At 41.2% G+C, this 20,000-nt stretch overlaps 1 protein-coding gene across 4 annotated transcripts in view; it reads left to right on the top strand.

Moving 5' to 3' along the window:
• The window catches only part of LOC123512206 (ribosomal protein S6 kinase 2 beta-like), a 204,881-nt gene that overhangs the window by 135,242 nt on the left and 49,639 nt on the right, over positions 1–20,000 (top strand). For all 4 annotated transcript variants that reach the window (XM_045268477.1, XM_045268468.1, XM_045268451.1 and 1 more), the window contains 10 exons: positions 2,175–2,256; positions 4,065–4,225; positions 6,528–6,634; positions 9,345–9,522; positions 10,862–11,027; positions 11,428–11,589; positions 13,514–13,659; positions 14,871–15,089; positions 16,938–17,096; positions 19,563–19,801. In XM_045268477.1, the coding sequence (XP_045124412.1) occupies positions 2,175–2,256; positions 4,065–4,225; positions 6,528–6,634; positions 9,345–9,522; positions 10,862–11,027; positions 11,428–11,589; positions 13,514–13,659; positions 14,871–15,089; positions 16,938–17,096; positions 19,563–19,801 (1,619 nt within the window). The remainder of the gene's footprint in view (positions 1–2,174; positions 2,257–4,064; positions 4,226–6,527; positions 6,635–9,344; positions 9,523–10,861; positions 11,028–11,427; positions 11,590–13,513; positions 13,660–14,870; positions 15,090–16,937; positions 17,097–19,562; positions 19,802–20,000) is intronic.

Genomic DNA, 20,000 nt, shown 5'->3' with positions numbered 1-20,000 from the left:
AGAATCAAGACAGTCAGTTAGAGGAGAAGAGTTGATAAGACGAAAAGCTTTAGATTCCACCTTGTTTAGTAAAGCTGTGTGTGGATCCCCCAGACATGAGAGCCATACTCCATACACGGGCGGATAAGGCCCTTGTACAGAGCAAGCAGCTGGGAGGGAGAGAAAATGGACGAAGACGCCATAGGACACCTAACTTCTTGGAAGCTGATTTAGCAAGAGTAGAGATGTGAAATTTCCAGTTTAGATTTTTAGTGAAGGATAGACCGAGTGTGTTTAATGTAGAGGAGAGGGAAGTTGAGTGTTATTGAAGAAGAGAGGATAGTTGTCTGGAAGGTTATGTCGAGTAGATAGTTGTAGAAATTGAGTTTTTGAGGCATTGAACAAAACCAGGTTTTCTCTGCCCCAATCAGAAACAAGTGAAAGATCAGAAGTTAGGCGTCCCATAGCATCTCGCCTTGAGTCATTTAATTGTTGTTGGGTTGGGCGTCTGTTGAACGCTGTTGAATAATGCAGGGTGGTATCATCAGCATAGGAGTGGATAGGGCATTGAGTCAGATTTAGGAGATCATTGATGAATAATAGAAAGAGAGTGGGTGATAGGACAGAACCCTGTGGAACACCACTGTTGATAGTTTTAGGGGAAGAACAGTGACCATCTACTACAGCAGCAATAGAACGATCGGAAAGGAAACTGGAGATGAAGTGGTCAGTGCTGGCGTCTGTACAGTTGTGACTTAACTCCTTCAGTACTGAGACACATTTTTACCATGAATTTGGAGTGCCATTAGACCATTTCTTTATACTTGGAAAAGTCTATGGAGCTTAGAAGGTTAATGGCCAAAGTCTTCACTATTTTATTCCCAACATAAGTTTCTGAAGTTGCATAAAATCACCAAATAGTAAGCAGAATGAATATAAAAAGTCATGGTACTGATGGGCTTAAGCAAATTTGAGTTAAGAAGAAAGTCAATGAGGGTTGTGAAGGGATTAAAACTTTCAATATGCAACAATTCTGTACTAAAAACAGTTTGTGAGATTTATATAAGTGTACAAAAGAAAAAAAAGTGGTTGTAGGAATATATTTTGCAGTGTCTAGGTAGGTGAGTGGTCTGAGGTGGATGTGGGGACCAGAAGAAAGGTTTTGAGTGGTTAGGAATTATGGAAGACTTGTGAAATAACAGTGATAGGGTTAAGTGTTGGTATATCAAAGCACTTACAATACTAGACAACTCAATAAAAGCAAATAAAGAACACCACACGCCAAATAATAACACAAAAACGAGAACACAAAAGAACATTCTCTTCCAAATAACACTTACAATATTAGACAACTCAAAAGCAAAAAAAGCAACACAACTAGTATTTTAATAGCACAAAAACAACACAAACGACCATTCTCTGCAAGTAACAGTGAAAGGGTTAACACTTTATCAAAACGCAATACTTGACAACTCAATAGAAAAGCAAAAGCAACACAATTAGCCAAACAACACAAAAAAACACACTAACACTTACTCTCCTAATAACGAAACATTTACAACACAAATTGTAACAAAAACACCACAAACAAGCCAAGTAAACAAAAACAACAACACACTAACACTTATTCTGCAAATAACAAAACATTTACAACACTCATTGCACCAAAAAACACTAAACACAACACAAATCACACTAACACTCAGACAACACAACACAACACAACATTCCTAAACTTTCTCAGTCCGTCAACAACAAATAGCAAAACTTTTACGTCACTCATTGCACCAAAAACACCAGAAAAAACACAACACAAACCAAAGTAACACTCAGACAACACAACACAACACAACACAACATTCCTAAACTTTTCCAGTCCGTCAACAACAAATAGCAAAACTTTTATGTCACTCATTGCACCAAAAACACCAAAAAAACACAACACAAGCCAAATAAACACTCAAACAACACAACACAACTCAACTCAACATTCCTAAACTTTCTCAGTCCATCAACAACAAATAGCAAAACTTTTACGTCACTCATTGCACCAAAAACACCAAAAACACAACACAAGCCAAATAAACACTCAAACAACACAACACAACACAACACAACATTCCTAAACTTCCCCAATCCATCAGCAACACAATGAGGCAACAAGCACCACCATTTACCTGACTCTCATTCCACAGGTGTTTCTGGTGCGCAAGATCAGCGGACAGGATGCTGGAACACTGTATGCCATGAAGGTTCTGAAGAAAGCCACACTCAAGGGTAAGGACAGAGGCAGTTGTGTGTTGCTGAAGGTCTCTGGGTGTTGTCACTGTTCCTGCCTGGTTGTAGTGAATGTTGTGGGTTTTTCAATGTTTTTTTTTTTTTTTTTTCTCTGTGCATTTTCTGTGGTTCAGTGAGTATTTTGGGGGGGATTTCAAGGTGTTTTGTTGAGTTTCTATGTGTTTTGTGTTGTTTGTGTGTTTTGGGGGGTTTCAGGGGGGTTTTGTTGAGTTTCTATGTGTTTTGTGTTGTTTGTGAGTGTTTTTGGGGTGGTTTCAAGGGTGTTGTTGAGTTTCTATGTGTTTTGTGTTGTTTGAGTGTTTTGGGGGTTTTGAAGGGTGTTTTTGAGTTTCTATGTGTTTTGTGTTTGTGAGTGTTTTTGGGGGGTTTCAAAGGTGTTTTGTTGAGTTTCTATGTGTTTTATGTTGTTTGTGAGTGTTTTGGGGTTTTGAAGGGTGTTTTTTGAGTTTCTATGTGTTTTGTGTTGTTTGTGAGTGTTTTGGGGTGGTTTCAAGGGTGTTGTTGAGTTTCTATGTGTTTTGTGTTGTTTGTGTTTGTGGTTGGGGTTGTTGAGTTTCTATGTGTCAAGGTGTTTGTGAGTGTTTTGGGTTTCTATGTGTTTTGTGTTGTTTGTGTTTGTCTTGTTTGTGGTTTCCAAGGCTATTTTTTGTTTTTTTGAATTTTGTGTGGGTTTAATAAGCTGTTGGAGTTTTTTTTATTTATTTATGTTTTTTTATTTGTGAGTGTTGTTTGGGTTTTGAAGGGTGTTTTCTTCAGTTTCTATGTTTTGTGTGGTTTTGTAAGAGTTTCAAGAGTGTTTTCCTGATTATAATTGAGTTTTGTCTTCTTAGTGAGTGTTGTTTGTGTTTTGCGTGTGCTTTGAATTCAGTTTTCTAGATTTTCAGGTTTTCTGTGGTGTTTCCTTGGTGTTAATTGGTGTTGTGTGTGTTTTCAAGGGTGTTTTTTGTCTCTAGTATAACTTTAGGAGTCTTTCAGGGTTAGCCATGCCGCAATATTTGGTGCTTTGATTAATTTGACTACATATTCATCCATATTGACTCACCCCATAGCTGTTATTGTTCATCCTTGCATGATATTAGTGTTCAACTCATATACTTGTCAGTCATTCCTCAGTACTGTTTTTTTTTTCCTCTTATAATTGTTTACCAGTACTGACAAAGTCCCCATCGTCTAGAGCCACACCTTCTAGGATATTCAAGGTCTTAATTCACACACCCATATACTGCCTCTCTCTCTCTCTCTCTTTCATTAGTTGTTCTTCAGTGTTAAGTGTGTTAGTACTGAGTCTGCCCTCAATCCTGTAATATTCAGTGTCTTTCAACCCCTACACCAATCACCACTGCCTCCCTCATCCTCCAGTCGTTCTTCAATATCTACATTTAATAACCTCACCTAACTATTGTCAATTCACTCCTTTAACGCTCAATGTCTTAACCCACACACTAACCAACACTGCCTCTTGACCTCCTGCCTCTCATTCTTTTGTAGCTACATTTAATAACCTCACCTCACCTAACCTAACCAACCCCATCCCAACCTATCCAAGCCGATCTAAAAATTAACCTACCCTAACGTAATCCTATGCAATCTAAAACTACCCTATCCTATCCCTAAGCTACCTATCCTATCCTATTCTAACCATCATTGCTTTCTCCTATTATATTCAGCTTTTTTTTTTTTTTCCATTAAATTGGTTTTTTTTAATTTTTTATTTATTGTTATTATAATCAACATTTTTTCTTCCTCAAGCACTCCCATACATTACCTCTCTCTCTCTCTCTCGACAGTGCGGGACAGGCTGCGGACCAAGATGGAGCGCGACATCCTGGCTGACGTGAACCATCCCTTTGTGGTGAAGCTCCATTACGCGTTCCAGACTGAAGGAAAGCTCTACCTCATCCTGGACTTCCTGCGGGGCGGCGACCTCTTCACTCGCCTGTCTAAGGAGGTGAGGAGGTGCCCTGCTGCCCCTCACCCCCTGTCACCCTGTCATCCACCATTAAATGCCCTCAAACTCCCCTTCACCACCTTGTCACCCACCATTGTACCCCTCAAACTCCCCTTCACCACCCTGTCACCCACCATTGTACCCCTCAAACTCCCCTTCACCACCTTGTCACCCACCATTATACCCCTGAAACTCCCCTTCACCACCCTGTCACCTAACCTAACCTAACCCTATGTCCATACTCCAAAACACTTCCGCACTGCACCTTCACTGTTTCCAAAGGGCTGTAGTTGAAGTGACATGAGTTTTTAACCCCTTCAGTACCATGACATGTTAAGAATTGAGTTAAAAAAATTGAGCAAAAAATAATTGAGAATACAGGTTTTTTTGTGTCTTCGATATGGAACACACACGACAACAAAGAACAACAATTTTCAGTACCTTGATGTTTTTTTATATTCACTCTGCTTACTATTTGGTGATTTTATACTGCTTCAGAACCTTTTGTGAGGGGATTAAAATAGTGAAGACTGGCCATTAGTCTTCTGACCTCCATAGACCTTTCCTAATGTCAACAAAATGGTCTAATCATACACAAACCTCCATGTAAAAATTCATTCCAGTACTGAAGGGGTTAACCACTCTGTCACACCCTAACCTAACCAAATCTAACTTAAACTTCTTGCGCCCATATTCTGAAACACTTCCGTACCGCACCTTCACTATTTGCAAAGGGCTCTAATTGAGGTGACAAGTTTTTAAGGGTGTTTCTGTAATTCTAGTGACATGTTAAAAAGTTTTCTGCATTATCAACAAGACAAATACTCTTTAGAACTCAGCTAATTGTCTCTATTGTCTATATTCAAAGGGCTTTAGTTGAAGTGACACAAGTTTTTAAGGGTGTTTCTGAAATTCTAGTGACATGTTAACAAGTTTTCTGCATTACCAACAGGACAAATACTCTTTAGAACTCAGCTAATTGTCTCTGCAGTCTTTGAAAATTGTCATGGTGAGAAGAAGCCTTTCTGAATATGGCGCTCAGTTCTCAGTCACCTTCAGTCACCCTCCATCACCCTCCATCACCCCTTTAAAACCCCTTGTCACCCTCTAATCCAACCCCTCAACCTCTCTCATTTCCCTCACCCCTATGCTACCCCTCTGCAACTCCCATCACCTCACATCACCTCCTTTCACTCACCTGTCATCCCTTCACCCCCGCATTACCTCCTATCACCCCCTAACCTAACCCCTTAACTCCTGTGTCTCTCCAAGTCACCCCAAGTGGCCCCAATGTGTCTCGTTACCTGGCTGTCTGCATCTGAGTCTCCAGGGGTTCTTTGAGTAGCTGGTTGTGTCCCCTGCTGTGATTAGTGACTTGTGTGAATGGTCTGTGATTGGCTGAGTTATCTTTGCTGCAGTATCTTCTTTACTGGTATTTTTAGTGTGTGTGTGTGTGTGTGTGTGTGTGTGTGTGTGTGTGTGTGTGTGTGTGTGTGGTGTTTTGGGGTTTGGTTTGTTTGTGTGTGTTTATTTGCTTTCTTTTTCTATCTTTTTCTTGCTTTTCTATTCTTTGTTTTTCTTTTTACGTCTTCTCTTTTTCTTGTTTTGATTTTTTAGTTTGTTTTTCTTTTCTCTTCTTTTTCTTCTTTTTCTCGTCTTTGTTTGATTTTAAGTTCTTTCATGTCTTGTTTTTCTTTCTTCTTTCTCTTACCTACTTTTCTTTTTATTTCATCCATCCTTCCTTCCTTTTCTTTCTTTTCTTTGTTTTCTCCTTGTTTCTTTTGTTTTACTTGTGTGTGTGTGTGTGTGTGTGTGTGTGTGTGTGTGTGTGTGTGTAATTTTGTACCTTGTTCATTACTTAAACTTTCCTGTATATCAGCTTAAAAAAAAATTATGTCTTTGCTACCAAATTTAGGAGAGGAAATCATAAGAAGTTTAATAATTCCTGAGGCTTATTGGTGGCAGGTGAGGTGACAGGTGAGGTGTGGTTAGGTTAGCAGAAGAAGTAGAAACAAAGTAAAGTGAAGGAAAAATAATGTACACTGATTTAAACTACCTTAACCTTACCTTGCATTACATTATCTAACCTTACCTTACTGACTGCATATTTAATAGAATGAAGGAGAGGATGGAAGGAAAGTGGAAGGAAGGAAGGATGGATAGAAGGAAGGAAGGAAGGATTTAAATAACAGAAATCTCACCAATGCAACACAAAACACAAAAACAATGATGTATCCTTAACTAATGGTGTAGGAATGACTCGCAACACACCTCCACGTCTGACAGTGTTGCCTCTCCACAGATCATGTTCACGGAGGAGGATGTGAAGTTTTACCTGGCGGAGTTGGCGCTGGCCCTGGATCACCTGCACACTGTCGGGGTCATCTACAGGGACCTCAAGCCAGAAAAGTAAGTCCGAGAGTGTTTGTTAGGTCAGATTGGGTTGGATTGGATTAGGTTAGGTTAGGTTACTTCTACAGGGACCTTATGCCTGTAAAAAGTATGTCCTGGGCTGCTTGTAAGATTAGATTTGGCTACAATAAGTTAGGTTAGGTTAAGTTAGGTTACATATGCAGGACCTTATTGACACAGAGGCTGCCTATTCCACTATAATCTGCTTCACACTACAATAATTACTTTAATACTGCAGCTAACTCCTTCCATCACTACACATAACCACTCCACACCATCATAACTCCTTCCACCACTACACAAAACCACCTCACACCATCATAACTCCTTCCAGCACTACACAAAACCACCTCACACCATCATAACTCCTTCCACCACTACACAAACCACCTCACACCATCATAACTCCTTCCACCACTACACAAAACCACCTCACACCATCATAACTCCTTCCACCACTACACAAAACCACCTCACACCATCATAACTCCTTCCACCACTACACAAACCACCTCACACCATCATAACTCCTTCCACCACTACACAAAACCACCTCACACCATCATAACTCCTTCCACCACTACACATAAGCACCTCACACCATCATAACTCCTTCCACCACTACACATAACCACTCCACACCATCATAACTCCTTCCACCACTACACAAAACCACCTCACACCATCATAACTCCTTCCACCACTACACAAAACCACTCCACACCATCATAACTCCTTCCACCACTACACAAAACCACCTCACACCATCATAACTCCTTCCAGCACTACACATAACCACTCCACACCATCATAACTCCTTCCACCACTACACATAACCACTCCACACCATCATAACTCCTTCCACCACTACACATAACCACTCCACACCATCATAATGCCTTCCACCACTACACATAACCACTCCACACCATCATAACTCCTTCCACCACTACACAAAACCACCTCACACCATCATAACTCCTTCCAGCACTACACATAACCACTCCACACCATCATAACTCCTTCCACCACTACACATAACCACTCCACACCATCATAACTCCTTCCACCACTACACATAACCACTCCACACCATCATAATGCCTTCCACCACTACACATAACCACCTCACACCATCATTACTCCTTCCACCACTACACATAACCACTCCACACCATCATAACTCCTTCCAGTGCTGCAGTAGCCCTTCAGCACTACAAAGACAATCTCTCCTTGCACTACAATAGCCTCCTAGCTCTACATATAACAATTTGGTGTTTTGGGGTGTTTTTTTCATGTTTTGGGTGTTTTTTGGGATGGTATTTTGTTGTTTTGGGTTTTTGTGTGTTTTATTGTGTATGTTTGGTGATTTGAAGAATATTAGCTCTACATGTATATCTATAACACACAAACTACTTCCTATACTGCAATAACTGACTATACATACAATAACTGCCTCTTCTAACTCTACAATAACTGCAATAACTTTATCTACAGTAACTAATGCTTCTAACTTTGCAATAACTCATTCTGTACCACCACAATAACTAATCACTTGTTTACATAGCCCTGCATTTACTCTCTCTCTCTCTCTCTCTCTCTCTCTCTCTCTCTCTCTCTCTCTCTCTCTCTCTCTCTCTCTCTCTCTCTCTCTCTCTCTCTCTCTCTCTCTCTCTCTCTCTCTCTCTCTCTCTCTCTCTCTCTCTCTCTCTCTCTCTCTCTCTCTCTCTAGTTTATCATCTATTGTCCTTCTCACAGTCTACACACTCCTTTATTTTCTTTCATTATTGTACTTTCTTCTGTTCTTTTTTTTCCTTCCGTTCCCTCCCACACTTGAATTTCTTTTCGTCGCCTCCCTCTGCTCCTTCCCACACACTTCTTCACACTTATATTCCTTCTTCACACTTGTATTCCTCCTCCACACTTAATTCCTTCTCACAGTCCACACACTTACTTAGTTTTGTTCCCTCCCATTCCCTCTTCACACTTAATATCCTTCCCACCACCTCCCTCCACACTTATATTCATCCTCACGCTCTTCTCATTTAGTTTCCTTCTCACAGTCCACACTCTCATTTTCATTCTCTCCCATTCCTCCTGTTCCCTCCTCACATTTAATTTCCCTCCCACCGCCACTTGTATTCCGTCTCACACACTTCTCAACACTTGATTTCCTTCTTCACACACTCATTATCGTTCCCTCTCCTTCACTTCCCACACTTAATCCCTTCAGTACCATGGTGCGTTTCCACATTCATTCTGCTTACTCTTTTGGTGATTCTATACAGCTTCAGAAACTCATGTGGGGGATTTGAATAGTGAAGACTCTGGTTATTAATCTTCTGACCTCCATAGACCCTTCCTAATGTCAATAAAATGGTCTAATTGTACACAAATCTCATGGTAAAAATGTGTCTCAGTTTTTTTTTATTTATTTTTTCTTATTCAATTTTTTTTAATGCAGGAGAGAAGCCAGCCAAGGGCAACAAATTATAAAAAAAAAGGCTCATTTGAGTGTTGGATCCCTAAAAGAAAAGTATTAAGGAGCAAATGTTATGATACCTCCCTCTTCAAATAAATCAAGTCATAGGAAGACAGAAATACAGAAGCAGGCAGGGAATTTCTAGAGTTTACCATTGAAAGGTATGAATGATTGAGAGTACTGGTTATTGAAGACGTTAAATTACCCATCGCTTCTTTTCCGCAGTATTCTCCTCGACGCAGACGGCCACATCTCCCTGACCGACTTTGGGCTGTGCAAGGAGGCGCTGGATGATCAGAAGGCGTACAGTTTCTGCGGCACAGTGGAGTACATGGCGCCCGAGGTGGTGAACAGACGCGGCCATAACACTGCGGCAGATTGGTGGTCTTTTGGGGTGTTGCTGGTGAGTGCTGGTTGGTGGTGTGTTGTGGTGTCGTGGTGGTGTGGTGTTGCGGGTGAGTGCTGGTGGTGTGGTGGTGTGATGTGATGTGGTGGTGTGGTGTTGCTGGTGGTGTGATGAGGTGGTGTGGTGTTGCTGGTGGTGGTGGTGGTGGTGTGATGAGGTGGTGTGGTGGTGTTGTGGTGTGGTGGTGTGTGTTTTTGTTTTCTTGTTTTTCTTATTGTACTTTTTGTTTTCTATAAATTTCTTTTCTATGTCTTGTATTCTTATTCTTTCTTCAGTTTTTTACTTTTTTCTTCCTTGTTGTCTTTTCTTATTTTCTCTTTTCTTTCTTTTTATTCTTTTCTTTCCTTACTATCTCCTATTCTTATTATTTTTTTAGTTTCTCTCTTTCCCTTTTCTTTTTCCATATTTCTTATTCTTATTGTACTTAATGATTTTCTGATATTTTCCTTCCTTTTTGTCTTTCCTTCCTATCTTATTATTGTACTTTCTTCTTTTCTTTCTCTTTTTCCTTCCATTTTCTTCTTTTCATCTTATTTTCATTATTCTCATTATATTCTCTCTTGTCTGTATGTTTAAGAAATTTTTGAGGGAAAAGTAAGTTATTTTGAAAGGTACCGATGCTTGTGTGTGTGTGTGTGTGTGTGTGTGTGTGTGTGTGTGTGTATTCTTCCCCTCCCCTGAATTATGTATGTATGTATGTGTGTGTGTGTGTGTTTGTATTTATTTGTTTGTTTTGTTTGTTTTTCTATCCTTTTTTTCACTTTTCTATTTCTTGTTTGCTTATTTTCTTATTTTCTTATCTTATTTTCATTTGTTTTTGTTTTTCCACTTCCCTTTCCTACTTTTCTCTTCCTTGTTTTGTTTTCTTTTTGTGTTGATTTCAAGCTTTCATCCTTTATTTTCTTCTTTTTTTTCTACTTTTCTGTGTTTGTTTTATTTTGAATCTTAAGTCATTTCCATGCTTTCATTCTTTGTTTTTCTCTTCTCTTCCTTTCCTTACTTTTCTCTTTTTTGTTTCATTTTAAATTCCTTTTGTGCCTCTTTCATGCCTTCCTCCTTTTTCTTCCTCTTTCCTTCACTTTTTTTTTTATCATACTTTCATCCTTTGTTCTTCTTTTCTCTTCCTTTCCTTACTTTTCTCTTGTTTTATTTTAAGTTCCTTTTGCATCTCTTTCATGCTTTTTCTTTTTCTTCCCTCCTTCTCTTACTATTCATGTCTACAGACCAACAAACTTTCACTTCACTTAGTCTTTTTCATACTTTCATCCTTGTCTTCCCCCTTTCTCTTCCTATACATGTCTGGAGCAACAAACTTTCACTTCGCTCTCTATTCCAGTTTGAGATGCTGACGGGAACTTTACCATTCCAAGGAGCAAACAGGAAGGAGACCATGAACCTAATCCTTAAGGCCAAGCTAGGAATGCCTCCCTACCTCAGCCCAGAAGCCCAGTCCCTCCTGCGTGCTCTATTCAAAAGGAACCCAGCGAACAGGCTTGGTGCAGGTGTGTGTGTGTGTGTGTGTGTGTGTGTGAGGTACAGGAACAACACAGCTCATGTCATACAGTGTTGCCACCAGTATGTTTGTGTGTCTGTGTTAATATGAGGAAGGTTTGGTTGGTTCTGATTTTGTTTTTGTTTGTAATTGTGGGTTTAAGTGTATGTGTGTGTGTGTGTGTGTGTGTGTGTGTGTGTTGATTTTATTTTTTTCACATAGTTTTCATTTTATGTTGTGTGTCTTTATTGTGTGATTTGTTTATCATAAATACTAAATAAAAAAAGAAAAACACACAAACAGCAGGATTTACCACTAACACAGAACTAAGTAAACACACACACACACACACAAATAGGTAAATACACACCATTATTAACCAGTACTCAACCCTCGGCACTTTACCACAGGGCCAGAGGGAGTTGAGGAGCTGAAGCGTCACCCATTCTTCTCCTCAATTGACTGGAACAAACTGTACAGCAAGGAGATTGAGCCACCCTTCAAACCTGCTGTGTCCAAGGCTGATGACACCTTCTACTTCGACCAGGAGTTCACCACACGCACCCCAAGAGGTTAGCCACTTCACCATTTCACTGCACCACCACATCATTGCAGCACCATCCCTGTGTCACCATCCCCTGTAATGTTGCTGTACCTGTGTTTCTGAGAGGTTGTAGTGGTGTTTATTGCAGTTTTTAAGGGTGTTTTGATAATTCTAGTGATAGTTTTTTGGGGTATAGTGGAAGTTATTGCAGTTTTTCAAGGATGTTTTGATGTTTCTAGTTGATGTTATGTGGGTTTTTAAGGGCATTTTGATGGTTCTAGTGTTGGTTTATGTAGTGTAGAAGTGATTAGGGTTTATAAGGCATTTTGATAGTTCTTGTGATAATTTTTGAGATGTAGTGGATGTTTTTAAGGTCCTTTTAATGGTTTTTGTTGATGATGTTTGGGTTTTCAAGAGTGTTTAAATAGTTGTAGGGATAGTTTTCATGGTATAATGGAAGTTATTGGGGTTTTAAAAGATGTTTTAATGGTGGCTAGTTTTTGTGGTGTAGAGGATGGTGTTGGTGTTTTAGGGGTATCCTTTGAATATAAGACCCTGTACTGTTCCCTTGCTTCGAGCCTCTTCAAATGTTACAGCATTTTGGTATAAGACTGTAGTTTACCTTACATTTTACCCTTCTGAGCACTTTACTTTCTGTTCCCTCTCCCCGAACCTCTCCAAACACTGTAGCCTTTGAGTATAAGACCCTGTGCAGTTTGTGTTATATTTCACCTTTCTGTCCACTTTATCTTCACTTTCCTCTCGCTGAACCTCTTCAAAACACTTTACCATTTGCAGTTTGCTTTATGTTTATCTTCAGTCCACTCTCTCTCTCTCTGAACGTCTTCAAACACTGTAGCATTTGAATATAAGACCCTGTGCAGTTTGCTTTATCTTTGCCTTTAGTCCTCTCTCCCCAAACCTCTTCAAACATTACAGCATTTCAATATAAGACTGCGGTTTACCTTATATTTCACTTCTTTGTGGACTTCATCTTCAGTCCTCTCTCCCCGAACCTCTTCAAACACTATAGCATTTGAAAATAAGGTCCTGCGCTGTTCATCTTATATTTTGCTTTTCTTATATTTCACTCTTTACTTTGCTTTGAGATCCCCACCTCTCTGAACCTTTCTAGACAATGTACCATTTGATTAAGACTGTCTGCACATCTGTCTACATTTCATCCCTCTGCACGTTGCCTTCAGTTCTCCACCTCTCTGAACCTTTCTAAACACTAGCTTTTTAAATTGTGTAGCTTTGCCTTATATTTCAGCTCTATGCACTTTTCCTTCAGTCCCCTCTCTCTGTACCTCTTCAGACATTACACCATTCAAATATAAGACCTGTATTGTGAAACGCTTTGCTCTCTCACCATCACTACTTACCAAAGGCTCTAGTTGAAGATACTCGTGTTTTTATGGGTATATTTATGATTCTGGTGATAGATTAGCAAGATTTGTGGTTAATTAAAAGGAGAAACTTTAAAGTGAGGCTAGTTGTCTCTGGCTTTGGAAAATTGTCATGGCAAGAGAGCAAAATGTTTCTAAATAGAGGCTTAAGACTACAGTTTACCTTAGATTGTATCCTTCTGTGTGCTTTGCCTTCATTTCCCTCTCTCTGTGAATCTCAAACACTGTATCCTTTGTTTATTAATCTCTTCAGTACCATGACATGTTTCCATATTCATTGTGATTACTATCTGGTGGTTTTATAGAGCTTCAGAAACTTATGTAGGGGTTAAAATAGTGAAGACTGTGGCCATTTATCTTGTGAACTCAATAGACTTTTCCTAATGTAAATAAAATTGTCTAATCGTACTCAAAACTCATGGTAAAAATGCCTCCCAGTACTGAAGGGGTTAAGATGGTGTGTTATTCTGCCTCATATTCCTGTCTCACTCTTTCTAAACTAACTGAACATTTGATTCTAAGACACTGTGCCATTTCCTTCAGATTCCCCAGGAGTGCCACCCAGTGCCAATGCCCACCAGATGTTCAAGGGGTTCAGTTTTGTGGCACCCTTCCTGCTGTCTGAACAGTTGGATGGCGTGGAGATGATGCAGTCACACACCACTGAGAAGGCACCAGCACTCAGCAAGGTGAGGCACTGATGACTGTTCTTGTTTTCATTTTGTTCAGTCTAAGCTAACCTAATGTAACTTTGTCTTCCTTTTGTCTTCCCTTTGTTTTCTTTTCTTTCTTTTCTTCTGTTCCTATGTTTTTTCTTATTTCTTTTTTTTTTTGCTTTGTCTTCTTTTAGTCAAGTGTCTTCATTGCTTAGTTACTCACTGGTGAAGACTGGAGCTCTCTTCTCTTCCTTTCTTCCCCTCTTCATCTCTTCCTCTTCTCTCTCTGTCTCTGTTTTTTATTCTTTTAGTATTGTGAGGTGTCTTCATTTTTTACTTGTGTACTGGTGGATGGTGGAGCTCTCTTCCTGGTGTACTATTTCTCTCTTCCTGTTTCTGTGTTTCTCTCTCACTGTTTGCCATGTTTGAGTTGTTCTTTTAGTAATGTCAGGTGTGTTCATTCCTTCATTGTTTACAGGTTAATACTGGAGCTCTCTTTTCCTCTTCCTCTCTTTTCCTCTTCTCTTATCATTGTCTCCTCTTCCTTGCTACGATCTTGAGCTGTTTTAAGAGCTCTTTAAATCTGAACTTTTTTAGGTACAATTTAAGCAACTTTCCATGGACTCAAATCACAAGAACTAATTTCCTCTAAACACAAATTTCCTGCAGAGATATCAAGAGAGTTTTTAGGTACAGTACAGTTTAATACAATTTTCTGTAAACCAAAGCCACTGAAATACTGCAAAGATGTCAAGGGTGTTTTATTTTTAGTTAGTTTGGTTTGGTGAGGTTATGGTTAGGTTAGGTTAAGGTTAAGGTTAGGTTAGGTTAGGTTCAAATTAATACATTGTCCCATAGACTGAAGCCACAAAAAATTATAGATATCTAAGCTTTTTTTTTTTTTTTTAGATTAAGTTAGGTTAGGTTGAATTGGGTCAGGTTAGGTACTAATTGGTACAGTCTCCCATAGATTGAAGCCACAAAAAACAAGATATCAAAGCTGTTTGTTTTAGGTTAGGTAAGGTACAACTTAACACAACACCTCATAGACTGAAGCCACAAAAAAAAAAAAGAGATTAAAAGTTAGGTTAGATTGGGTTGGGTTGTAAGTTTAGGTTACGTTAGGTTAGGTACAAATTAACACAACCCCCATACATAGACTGAAGCCACAAAAACACTAGATATCAAAGGTCTATATCTGTTAAACTGCTTTCCTTCACGCTGAAGCCCCACCAATCTTGCAGAGACTATCCGGGGTGAAGCCAAACAGCATACACGATGAGTACGACCTGTGTGAGGAGGTGGGCCATGGCAGCTACAGTGTGTGCCGCCGCTGTGTGCACAAGGCCACCCGGCAGGAGTATGCTGTCAAGGTCATTCCAAAGAAGACCAGAGATTGCCAGGAGGAAATAGAGATTCTGTATCGCTATGGCCATCACACCAATATTATTTCATTAAGAGATGTAAGTGTGTGTGTGTGTGTGTGTGTGTGTGTGTGTGTGTGTGTGTGTGTGTGTGTGTGTGTGTGTGCAATGAATATGCACTCTGATAAATAAAGCAATGAATAACAGCTCCATGATCGATAAAACAGTAAAAGACAAATCTATAATGAATAAAGCAATAAGTAAGGATGCTATGATGAATAAAGCAATAAAAAACAAACCTATAATAAACAAAGCAATGAATGACAACACTGATAAATAAAGCAGAAAAAACAAAACCAAAATGAATAAAGCAACAAATTTTAACCCTACAATGAATACAGCTTCCTTTTCTATAGCAGTGTTTGTTTCCCTTGGCCAGTCTTCCATTTGTACATTAAAAAATAATAAATAGATAAACAAAATGAAAAAGAAACTAAGTAAATGGAAATAAAAAAATACTGGTGTTGAAAATGAATACAGTAAACAGTCACCTTTTCCTTTCTCCAGGTAAACCAAGGCATCTTTTCCCTCGTACATAAAGGAACTTGTTGATAAAATGAAAAACAAACTAAATGAATAAAAAGAAATGAAAAAATGCCAATGCTCTGAATAAATATAGTAAGCATTTATCTTTTCCTCTTTGTCGGTTTATGACAATGACTTTCCCCTCTTACATAAATTATTAAAGAAAATGAAAAGGAAAGTAGATGAATAGAAATAAAGAATATCACTGATAAGAATAAATGCAACAAATGTTCACCTTCCTCTCTCACCAGGCACTGAACACACACCTTCCCTCTCTCACCAGGCACTGAACACACACCTTCCCTCTCTCACCAGGCACTGAACACACACCTTCCCTCTCTCACCAGGCACTGAACACACACCTTCCCTCTCTCACCAGGCACTGAACACACACCTTCCCTCTCTCACCAGGCACTGAACACACACCTTCCCTCTCTCACCAGGCACTGAACACACACCTTCCTCTCTCACCAAGCACTGAACACACACCTTCCCTCTCTCACCAGGCACTGAACACACACCTTCCTCTCTCACCAGGCACTGAACACACACCTTCCTCTCTCACCAGGCACTGAACACACACCTTCCTCTCTCACCAGGCACTGAACACACACCTTCCCTCTCTCACCAGGCACTGAACACACACCTTCCCTCTCTCACCAGGCACTGAACACACACCTTCCTCTCTCACCAGGCACTGAACACACACCTTCCCTCTCTCACCAGGCACTGAACACACACCTTCCTCTCTCACCAGGCACTGAACACACACCTTCCCTCTCTCACCAGGCACTGAACACACACCTTCCCTCTCCAACCAGGCACTGAACACACACCTTCCCTCTCTCACCAGGCACTGAACACACACCTTTCCTCTCTCACCAGGCACTGAACACACACCTTTCCTCTCTCACCAGGCACTGAACACACACCTTCCTCTCTCACCAGGCACTGAACACACACCTTCCCTCTCTCACCAGGCACTGAACACACACCTTCCTCTCTCACCAGGCACTGAACACACACCTTCCCTCTCTCACCAGGCACTGAACACACACCTTCCCTCTCTCACCAGGCACTGAACACACACCTTTCCTCTCTCACCAGGCACTGAACACACACCTTCCCTCTCTCACCAGGCACTGAACACACACCTTCCCTCTCTCACCAGGCACTGAACACACACCTTCCCTCTCCAACCAGGCACTGAACACACACCTTCCCTCTCTCACCAGGCACTGAACACACACCTTTCCTCTCTCACCAGGCACTGAACACACACCTTTCCTCTCTCACCAGGCACTGAACACACACCTTCCCTCTCTCACCAGGCAATAAATACTCACTTTTCTCTCCCTTCAGGTGTACGAGGACGACTCCCATGTGTACTTGGTGATGGAGCTGATGCAGGGTGGGGAACTGCTCGACAAAATACTGCGCCAAAAGTTTTTCTCTGAGCGTGAAGCGTCGGCTGTCCTGCTCACACTCACCAATGCTGTCCAGTACCTCCACCAGAACGGGGTGTGTGTGTAGTCTCTCTCTCTCTCTCTCTCTCTCTCTCTCTCTCTCTCTCTCTCTCTCTCTCTCTCTCTCTCTCTCTCTCTCTCTCTCTCTCTCTCTCTCTCTCTCTCTCTTTTTTTTTTTTTTTTTTTATTTAAACAAAACTTTATACAAAGGAACATGTACCCAAAGGCGCACTGTCGTGTGCTACCTATTCTAAGGGTACTACAATCTATTTCTCTACAATATTTACAAGACTTAAAAATAGATAATATACAAGATGGTCAGCATGTAAATGGAGCACTATTCGTTTCACTTCACTAGCACTATTCACGCACTGCACTACACTGAGTGTCACGTCACAAAGAGTGTCAGAGGAGTTGGCAGTGTCTGTCTCCACTTATGTGCCATCAGTTTGACACTGTGTGTGTTCATCTCCTGGACGTGAGGCACCGCGGCCGTGAACAAGTTCCACATCCTGGAGACGCGTCCTGCGAAGGTGCGTTGATGCTGACACCCGTGGGATCGCGGCACCTCTACGGCGTCACCACCATTGAGCACCGTTCTCGTGCTCCGTGCGGTGACTCTTAGAGGATGACGCAGCCCTGCCAGATGTGGCACTCTTTGCACCTGTGCCTTATGGAACACTACGATCGCCGCCACGTCTCTGCGGTGTTCCAGTGAATCAAGGGGACGCTCAGGCTCTGGGTGAGGTGGTAGTGCAGCATCTACTAGCCGTATGGCGCGGCGTTGGATGCTGTCCAGTCTCCTTCTGTGTGTGGCGGCACAGGACATCCAGGAGAGAGCTGCGTATTCAAGGTGGGGCCGCACCTGTGCCTTGTACAGCAGCAGTCTCCCCTTCCTGTCGAGGAAACTGGCGATCCTTCTGAGAGCGGAGATCCTGTGAGAGGCTTTCTTGGCAATGGTTTTGACATGCCTGTCAAACCTCAGCCCTCGATCCACCTCCACTCCAAGTATCTTGACGTCATCTTGGAGTGGGAGAGCAGCAGCGCCAAAGACAACTTTCCTGCCATTGCTGCCATGGCGGCTGGGGACCGAGAGACAACCATTGCTTGTGTCTTCTCCGGCGCGAATGTCACTTGCCAGCGAGCACCCCACTCCTTTATCACTCGTAGCTGCTGATTGATGGCCTCAGCAGCCCGCCCACTGTCCTGGCGTGGATAGGTATAGGAGAGGGTGCAGTCATCAGCATAGGCCATGACTCCTGGCAGTAGCTGGAGAAGATCATCCACGTAGATATTCCACAGGAGTGGGCCAAGAATTGAACCCTGTGGCACTGATGCCTCCACAGGCAGGGACTCTCTCTCTCTCTCTCTCTCTCTCTCTCTCTCTCTCTCTCTCTCTCTCTCTCTCTCTCTCTCTCTCTCTCTCTCTCTCTCTCTCTCTCTCTCCATGGAAACTATCCCCATCCTTCAAAGTTAAGGCCACTTTCACACAAACAATTTTCACCAGTTCAGCAGTGCAGTGTCTGCCTTGAGCTGTTCCTCTCGACATCTGCTTCAGTGTCTCCTCATATTCGTTAGTACACTGTTGTCTCTCAGTGATGGAGGACAACATAGCACTCATGAATTTAATGAGAGAACTGAAAAGATATGTTTGTTTTCTTGACTATTTCACTAAGAAAACTTATAAATTTAGTCAGGAAATGTAAAATGTCTGTTTTCTTCCATATTTTGCTAAGGAAACTGACAAATTTTATGAAGAAACTGAAGATATCTCTGTTTTCCTCAATATTTTACCAAGACAGCTCATAAATTTACTAGAAATACCTTTGAACACACCAGGAACCACTGGATGTGTGAAGACACCCACAACAGCACATGACCCACTGTTGTTCCTCATTCCTGCCCTTGCACTCTTGCTGGCAGTATGGCAGGGTGCAGCTGCCGGAGCAATGAATACACCCTTAAGAGTCCATGCAATGCTAAACTGTGCCAGTATGGTGAAAATTGTTCATATGAAAGCAGCCCAACAGAACCACAGCAACACCCTTGAAAGGAACACCCTTGAAAGCCTGATGAAAAACACAAATAACTTCTGTCAGAGCCACAAATTAACACTACCATCCTAAACACTTACTCTGATAAGCCTAACCTAACCTTACCTAACCTTCAAACGATCACTAGCATCCTGAACACCTAACCTTAACTCCTTCAGTACTGTAACGCATTTTTATCATGAATTTTGGGTGTGATTAGACCAATTTACTGACATTAGGAAGGGTCTATGGAGGTCAGAAGATTAATGGCCACAGTCGTCACTATTTTAATCCCCATCTAAGTTACCAAAGCTGTATAAAATCACCAAATAGTAAGCAGAATGAATATGAAATGCATTATGGTACTGAAGGGTAAAAAAAGAAAAAAAAAAAAACTTTAACTAAACCAGAACCTTATCTTACCTCACATCACCTGACCTCACTTCAACCCAACCCAAACCTCACCAGCACCACTTCTCTCCCTCCAGGTAGTACATCGGGACCTCAAACCTTCAAACATCATGTACGCCGACATTTCTGGCAGTCCGGAGTCACTGAGGATATGTGACTTCGGGTTTGCCAAGCAGTTGCGGGCCGAGAATGGTCTACTGATGACGCCCTGCTACACCGCTAACTTTGTGGCCCCAGAGGTGTTGAAGCGACAGGGTTACGACGCCGCCTGTGACATCTGGAGTCTTGGGGTTCTCCTCTACACCATGCTGGCTGGGTGAGTGTCCTGTTGATGTGTTGGTTTTGGTGTTTGTGGTGTTGATGTTGGTGTTGTCTTTTCTATTTGGTGTTTTTATTTATTTATTTATTTATTTTATTTTTTTTATTTATTTTTTTTTGTGTAAGTTGTTGGTCAGGTGAGCGTTCTGGTGGTGTGTTTGTTGTGGTGTTGTTTGATGTTGATTTGGTGGTGTTGG

Source organism: Portunus trituberculatus, chromosome 4 (genome assembly GCF_017591435.1).
Source record: "Portunus trituberculatus isolate SZX2019 chromosome 4, ASM1759143v1, whole genome shotgun sequence".
Lineage (NCBI taxonomy): Eukaryota > Metazoa > Arthropoda > Malacostraca > Decapoda > Portunidae > Portunus > Portunus trituberculatus.
This window is presented reverse-complemented; position numbering and strand designations above follow the sequence as displayed.